The 8343-nt window shown below is 56.5% G+C and overlaps 1 protein-coding gene across 1 annotated transcript; it reads left to right on the top strand.

Moving 5' to 3' along the window:
• Positions 1 to 2906: 2906 nt before the first annotated feature.
• PDX1 (pancreatic and duodenal homeobox 1) lies at positions 2907 to 7929 on the top strand. The gene is made up of 2 exons (XM_025463820.2): positions 2907 to 3407; positions 6939 to 7929. Exons 1-2 carry the CDS (start codon positions 3005 to 3007, stop codon positions 7382 to 7384), a joined length of 849 nt encoding a protein of 282 aa, XP_025319605.1. The 5' UTR covers positions 2907 to 3004; the 3' UTR covers positions 7385 to 7929.
• The last annotated feature ends 414 nt before the right edge of the window (positions 7930 to 8343 follow it).

The raw sequence follows: 8343 nt of genomic DNA, 5'->3' as shown, positions 1-8343 counted from the left end.
CCTTAGTAATGGAATACAGTGGCTTAGAAATTCTTATCACCAAGTCAAATTCAGCCCTTGGCATGCTTGGAAGACTCAGCTACTGACCAAGAGCAAGGTAACCTGCGTTCTCCAGGGCGCAAACTGTCTCCAGAAGGGAAAGGGGAAGAGGGCAAGCGAGGACCTCCAGTATCTGCGAAGGCTATCAGGACGTCCTGCTAATAAACGACTTTTTCACTGTCCACACTATAATTGGTTTACAGCCTTTTTTGTTTATTTATCCATAAGAGCTGCTGTTAAATGGCTCGGGAAGGCGCTCGCCTAATGGCTCGGTATCGCTCCGGGGCCTGTGGGAGGCGAGAGGGGCGCAGGCGTCAGCGGGGACTCAGAGCGGAAACGCATTTCACCTGTAATGGACTTGGCGCTTTTATGATACCAGGAGCTATATCCACAGAAGCAGCAGAACGCGCGCTCGGCTCGGTGGAAGGCTGCGCGGGGCGCGCTTTCTCTACGGTGTACGTTATGATCAGCCAGTCCCAAAACCCTGTTAACTGTCCCACCATCGTAAGTGGCCCTTTGACTTCTGTTTCCTGGCTCACTTGTTTAGGCGAGGAGCAGCCGAAACTGCTAATTGTGAAAGTGCGGACGCGCCTCTCGTGAGCACCTTCAGCACCCTCGCGCCCTCCCCCACTTTTTTTGTTCAGCCCCAGGTTCCCGGTTATTTGCCAGCAGCGCGATGGGCGGATTTGCTTTCTGCTGAGCGCCCCTTTTCTTTCTGCAGGGCCGAGCAAAAATATTAAATGCGAGCAAATGAAGCATCGAAATGGAGACCAATTTGCAGAAATGTGCAATTAGACGAGAAGTGCAAAATAAACACTCTGGGTCGGGGGGGGGGGGCGGGCGAGGCGGGGAGCGGGGGAGGGGGCGGAGGGGGGGCGTCTGCGGACTGAGTCGGAGTTGCCGAGGGGGGAGGGCGAGCAGGGAAGAATTGGGGGGAGGAAGGCGGCCGATCTTTGTCCCAAGCGGAGCTCGCCGCCCGCTCATAACCGCGTCGCCAAGTCAACCCCCGGCGACCTAGCAGATTATCTCGGAGGGTCAACACGCCGCGGCCGGGCAACCCCCTCCGGCCCTGCGGGCTGATCGATGCGGTCACTCGCGGCCGGGTGATAGCGTCTGGTCCTCCGCGGCGGCCGCCAACAATGGAGCCATTGACGCGGACGCGCAGAGATTAGGTGCGCGGGTCCCACCGCCTTTTCCTCCCGGGCCCCTGGGACCGCAGGTGGCCCCTTTCCCTGAAGAAATCGCCAGAACTCCCTCCACCTAACCGGCTTCCCCCAGCCGGGAGCACCCGCACCGGGAGGGCGGGGAGCTGCGCGTGTCCCCACCCACGCGCGGACCACTGGGTGCCCAGCACTCTTCTAAACGCAAGTGCTGAGCCGGCGCCAGCAACGCACAAGGCAAGAAATCTGCAGAGAAGTCCAAATTCCCAACTGGCTTTTGCTTTTTAAGGAAAAACAGTAGCGCACTCGAACCGTATGCATGTAAAATCCAGATTTTCCCACAAGGAGAAAATATACTAAAATCTTCCTCGTGGAGGACTGGATGTACTTTGTGGTCTAGGAAAGTCAGATTGCAATGATTTCCCCTTAGTGATGCCTTGTGGTTCACGTTTCCTCTAGCCAAGGCTTTTCGGCAAATGTGTCCAGTTTTTCTAAAACCCTCCATGTTGGTTGGAGGAATGTGGTCCTTTTGGCAGGACCTGGTCCAAGGCCACCCAGAACGCCCCGGGCAAACGGGTCGGCTGCGTTGGTCATGCCCAGGCCAGGGCTTGAGTGCCACCGCGACCCGGGGACAGTCCTTCCTCATCACCCGGTTGGAAAAATCCTCTATTTAAGGAAGACCCCAGATACCCAAAGTTACCGAAGCAGTGGAAGCCACAGACTGACGTTATAAAAACGCAGCGCTTTACATTCTTTTCTAAACATTTTCCTCCACTCTAGGACCCGCCTTATTTCAATCCAACGCAAGAGTATGCGTTCTCCAGCTGACCGACTCCGGCTGGGTGTCAGGATCCGTGGAAAGCCATTACAGATCTGGAAACCTCATGCCAACCCTGTCCCCTTCTCCCAGCCACAAAGGTGACGCTACTTCTCCCCCCACCCCCGCCACATTTGGAAACTGCACTGAGTTTGTCAAATGAACCCCAATTTCCCCAAAATCAAAATTAATAATGCCGTTCGATTTAAAAAAAAATAAAAAGCTAGTGTGAACGATTCTTTTTTTTTTTTTCTGAAGTTGCAGTTTACCCTACAGAAGTCCCCAGAGCACAGCCACAGATTTAAAAAAAAACATACAACAAATGCTGGATCTTTATGTGTTAGCTCACTGACATCATTGTGGTTATGTACAAATTTCATGAATAAAATAGGACCAACTGCTTCTAACCTATAAAATCTGTAATTTTTTTTTACTGTATTCCCTAACAGGTAAAAAAAAAAAAACAAAGTCTAAATACACAACCTTGGCATAAGCATGTTCATAAATTATATTAATAATGTTTATGTATATTAGTAAACTAATGTATTATGTACATTATGTTGTTTGTCAAACAAGGAAAAGAGGTCACACAAAGTGTGACGAAAATCTATTTCTAAAATTGAATGTAAATTTAATATTTTCATGAGTGCTCCACTTCACACAGCACTGCCAGCTGCGCACACAGGTGTGTGCGGTAAACTAAGCAGAGAGAAAATTGAAAGAAATGCAGGTGCTCTTCGGTACCTAGGCCTTGCTTCTTAAGGCAGGAGGCCAGGCCAATAATGGCCCCAGGCTGAGCCACGTGGGGCACCGCGGAGCCTATGGCGCGGCGGCCGGCCGGCCAGTCCCTGCCGGTGGCGGGTTCCCTCCGCCAGCAGAGCGGAGCTGTCAAAGCGAGCAGGGGTGGCGCTGGGAGTGGGAGCGCTGCACGGCTCCAGCTCCCCGGCTCCAGCTCCCTACTCCTGGCCTCCAAGACCCGGCCGCAGCCATGAACAGCGAGGAGCAGTTCTACGCAGCGACGCAGCTCTACAAGGACCCGTGCGCCTTCCAGCGGGGCCCGGCTCCCGAGTTCAGCGCCAGTCCCCCTGCGTGCCTGTACATGGGCCGCCAGCCCCCGCCGCCGCCGCCCCCGTTCCCGGGGACGCTGGGAGCTCTGGAGCAGGGCAGCCCCCCGGACATCTCCCCGTACGAGGTGCCTCCCCTGGCCGACGACTCCGCGGTGGCGCACCTCCACCACCACCTCCCAGCTCAGCTCGCGCTCCCCCACCCGCCGGCCGGGCCCTTCCCGGAGGGAGCCGAGCCAGCAGCCCTGGAGGAGCCCAGCCGCGTCCAGCTGCCTTTCCCGTGGATGAAGTCTACCAAGGCTCACGCCTGGAAAGGCCAGTGGGCAGGTAAGCCTGGCTCCCCGCCCCCCTCGTCCTCGCCGGCCCTGGCCCCGGCTGCCCCCACCTCCAAGTGCTCCCCAGGACCCTCTGCCGGTTGGCGTTCCCATCGCCAGGGACAACCCAAGGTCGGACTAAACTGCATGGGAAGCCAACCTAGGCCATCCTACACAGAACCACCTTTGCGGTCCCTTTTGGAGCGTCTTTTCCGCTCAGCTCTCCTTCTGGGAGCTTAAACCCTTCCTTCCCCGTACACCGAACTCCAGCAGCCTGCGCACCCCCAGAGAGCTAAGGCCTGGCCGAGCTCCAGGCTTCGGACCCTCCGCACCCCTCCACTCGGGGATCCGCCCGGCAGGACTGCACCGAGTGAGCGTCAGGGAAGCCGAGCAGGGCTGTGGGAGGCTCCCGCCCCGGGACGAAGCTGCCTCTGGAGTCCCGGGCCCCCCTGGCCCTGAGCCCATCCGGGAGGCTTCCTTAGAGGAGTACAGGCGCGCTCGGGGCGGGGGGCACTCGGGGCTCGCGGAAAAGCAGGGAAGACAGACTGCACCGAAGTCTGCAAAGGCGCTCGGTGGGCCGGAGTTGGGGTGCGGGGTGCGAGGGGTACTCACGGCAGGACCGAGGCCTGGCTGCTCAGCCTGGGACGCAGGCAGCTTCGAGAGGCGTCTGCGATGCTAGTTCACTTCTGAACAAACAAACGTTCGAAGGGGTCTCCTCCCGCTGCTTCCCAGCAAGTAAGTTTGAGGAGGGAGACGCCCTCCCCGCGTGGCCCTTTCTGGGAGGCGTGAGCACCGGGTCCCGCGGCCCTGGGCGCCGGCGCGTCCCCGAAGGCCGTCCCGGGAGCCCGAAGGCGGAGACGCGGAGCAGCCTCCGGGCCCCCTCCCCGGCGAGCGGCCGCCGCTCCTGGCCGCTACACAATGTTATCGCTTCCGTGCCGCAGTCACCTGTGGTCACACCTGCATGGCGCGTAGCTGACTTTTCCTTTCCTTCCAGGAATCGGGGGTAAGGCTGGCGGCCCCGACCCCAAGAGTCCTCGGCGCCCCGTGCGCCCCCGGCGCAGCCCAGCGAGCTTTGTGGGGTCCGGGCTCGCCCAGGGGCCCCGGGGCTCGCCTCTCCCTGGTTCCCTTTCTCTTGAAGGCCGAGCGTGAGGACCAGGCGGGTCCGGAGGCAGGACAGGGCCAAACTCAGCGGCTGTCTTCCCCACCTACGGCGCAGCCCGGGGCGAGGGGGCGCCACACGCGGCCGGGAGCCTCTCGCACCGACGCAGCCCGCGGCCGCCGCCGCCGCCAGGGGCTGGGAGCCTTGGGAAATGCGGGATTCCTGGGAGGCGGGAGGACCACGTCCCTCCACCCAGGCTGGGGGTTGGGGACGCGCGTTTCCGGCCTTCCCGGACCTCCCAAAGAGGCCCTAGATGAAACGTTCTGAAGCCAGGTGACCTCTCCACCAGGGTATGACTCCTACACTCGTGGAGCTCGGGAGCTCGGGCTAGGGCAGACCTAAGGAGCCAGACAGTAAAACCCGATGGAAAATTGGCGACCTTGCCCTGGGATGGGGGAACCTCGAAACCGTAACCCCCTCAGGTTGGAGAGTCCCGCGGAGAAGCCTTTGCCAGAGCCCTCTGACCCGCTACAAGCTCAGCCAAGGGCCAGCCTGCTTTTCTGTAAGGTACTCCTGCGGCCTGGAGGTCCTCCCGGAAAACTCTTGAAAGAGCAGAGCTTCAAGGATCTGTGAACTCACCTGCCCACTCCTAGTGGGGTTTCAAACCCCCAAGGGAGAGTAAAGTGACCGATGGTCTTTCTTTTGTACTATAGACATGAATACTAACAACAATGCTGTAGGAACTTTTGAAAATGTCAACCTAGGAAATGAACTGCATTAGCCTCACTGGAGGGCTTATCCCTAAACCGCCTCACCCTGCGCCTTAGGAAAGGGCACAGACCTGGGGACTATTGACATCTTCTCAATAACACCACCAGCAGCCTCCATCCTCTCTGCCAACTTGTCCTGAGCATTTGTGTCCTGGGGTAGTGGATCCTGCCGGGTGGCTGACAGCACCTCCGTGAAGCCGTGGGGGAACAGGGCCAGAGCCCGGAGAGACTGATTTGAATTTAAGAATGTGGCGGGCGGGGGCTTTTTAAACTTCCCCTTAAGGCTTGCTTGCTTCTCTCCCATGCCAAGGAAAGCTTGGAAGTGTAAGACTCTGGAGATGCTCCCCAAGGAGCAGTACTCCTCTGCTGACTGATCCAAGCCTCTGCCTTGGGTTCTGGGTGCCTCCTTTTGGCCTGAGGGGAACCCTCCTCCCAAACACACCCCATACTAGCTTTTCAATTCCCTAAAGCTTCCTAACAGTCACAGGAGAAATACCCCAGACTCCGTCCTAAGACGAGCAGATTTAGGGGTCGTCCTAGAGTGTTGGTGGAAGTTAAGTGGGCCAGAGACTACCGCTCAGGTGCAGTCGGTACCTCACAGAAAAAGGAAAAGCTAAAGAGCCCCGGAGCACAGTGGCAAACAGCAGGTGTGCAGAGGTAATTGCCTGGGCCAGCGGCCGCTTCCTTGCGACCCGGGCTTGGAGCTGGAATGCCTGAGCCTTTGACTCCACCACTCCCACGTCCTGCATAGGGCTCTCCGTTCCCAGTGGGAATCCGACCCCTGGAGGCTCCTCGCTCACCTTTTCTGCATTTGGAGCCCAGGACTCAGGCCAGGGCTGATGGGGACTTCCTTGGTGCCCCATATAGTTTCCCTTCTCCAGAACAGGGATCCGGTAGAGATTAAAACAACGATAGAGAACTTACCAGCTCAGCTCGTGAGTTGGGGATGATTACAATATAACTGTATAGAGAGATAACACATGGTTGGATATAACACTATATGTCATAAGCTCGGGGGTGTTTTTGGCTCAAGGTTTTTCACCATGAGGGTTATATTTATAAGTTGATTGTGAAATCAATTAACTGGCCTGAGGCCTTTTTTTAAAAAATGAAATAGTAAACAATAGGAAAAATTAGTATCATATGTGATAAAGGTTGGTTTTATGTCTTGAAAAATTTTTGTGCCAATTCTATGTTGGTGTGTGAACTGGGTAGTGATATGAAATGTGTTCTTACTGTGGGTCATCGTCAGAAAGCTGTGGTTTTTTAGAAGTCTTATATTAAAAGCATTTATTGCCTTTGTAGAATGGAGTAAGCTTAAATATCTATTGTGTGTGCATTTTAATCACCTTCAACCCAAACATTGGCCTAGTGAACCCACTGAAGGATCAGTGCTTGATAGAGCCCACCTGCCCCCACATGCTCAGAGAGCATGAGCCTGAGAGCAGGCACAGCTTTGACACCCCCCCCCCAAAAAAAAAATAATCAAAGGTGACATTTGCTGGAAAAGGGCTGCATGAGCCCAGACTGAGCTATGGGGTAGGAGGCTGGGACTGAGTGGCAGGAGTGGCAGGACCAGGTCTCCCAGGCCTGGGGCTGAAGTGCTGGCCTTCAGGGGTGGGGCAGGAGGAGCCAGGGGGCCAGGGACCACACTCACATGCCCTGTCACTCGCAGGCGGCGCCTACGTTGCAGAGCCAGAAGAAAACAAACGGACTCGCACTGCCTACACTCGCGCCCAGCTGCTGGAGCTGGAGAAGGAGTTCCTGTTCAACAAATACATCTCGAGGCCACGCAGGGTGGAGCTGGCCGTCATGCTGAACTTGACCGAGAGGCACATCAAGATCTGGTTTCAGAACCGCCGCATGAAATGGAAAAAGGAGGAGGACAAGAAGCGCAGCTGCGGTACAGCGCCCGGGGGCGTCGCGGACGCGGAACCAGAGCAGGACTGTGCGGTGAGCTCGGGGGAGGAGCTGCTGGCACTGCCGCCGGCGCTGCCCCCGGGGGGTGCTGTGCCGCCTGCTGTTCCCGCCGCTGCCCGGGAAGGACGTCTGCCGCCGGGCCTGAGTGCCTCGCCGCAGCCGTCCAGTGTGGCGCCCGTGCGACCGCAGGAGCCCCGGTGAGAGATGGGGGCTCCTCCTTGCCAGGCGGTTTCAACCACTGGTAAAGAAGGGGGGAGCAGGCGTAGGACCCCGGGTGTAGACAACCAGCCCTGGCCCTTCAAGGGGTTGGGAACTGCAGAGGACACCCCAGATGGAAGGGGAGAACTTGAGTTCTCAGGCCCCTGTGCTAACTGGGACGCCTTAGAGAGACACTGGGAGACCTTCTGGAAGAAGAGGAGAGGCTTTCTGTTATATCTGGGGCCTCTTCCGGTGATATTGTTAGATTGGTGACATCTGCTGCTGTGCAGGTCCTAGCACTCCAGAACCATGGACCTCTTTAGAGAAGCCAGCTCTTCAAAAGACAACAGGAACTACAAGTCGGAATGCCCTCCAACACATTTTGCAGGCAAGCTGGACGGAGCACCTTCATCTGTCCCGAAACAGAGCCATTTTTACTCAGGCTTCCACCTTAAAGCTTAGAAATAATTGAAAGGAAATATCTAAGGTTTCAAAGACCTAGTGAAATTGATGCCTGTGGAATAGAATGATTCCTCCTCCTCTTGCTCCTCCCCGTGTCTTCATCTTTCTTTTTAAAATCCTTTATGTATCACCACGTATTTCACCAGCTCACATCCTCCAAACTGCATCTCTTTCCTCCAAAAAAGAAAACGTCTTGCAGGGGTGTGTGTGTGGGGGGGTGGCAGCAGGTCTGGGATATACGGGCAGTGCCAGAGGCCCTGTACATTCACTTTGCCTGACGCTTGGAGGGAGGGCAATTGGAAGGAGGCCTAGAGTACGGGGTTTGGGGGAGAAAGATGGCCCTAAACCATCACTGAACTGAAGCTATTTGGAACTTTCTATTTAGGATGTGCATTTAGTTCCTAGTCTCAGGGCAGGAGAGGCGGCTGTATGAAAGGCCAGTAGCATGGCCTGAACTACTTGGAAACTATTCAGAGACAGTGTGATTTCTACATCTTTGG

The sequence above is a fragment of the Canis lupus genome, chromosome 25, assembly GCF_003254725.2.
Source record: "Canis lupus dingo isolate Sandy chromosome 25, ASM325472v2, whole genome shotgun sequence".
Taxonomy (NCBI): domain Eukaryota; kingdom Metazoa; phylum Chordata; class Mammalia; order Carnivora; family Canidae; genus Canis; species Canis lupus.
This window is presented reverse-complemented; position numbering and strand designations above follow the sequence as displayed.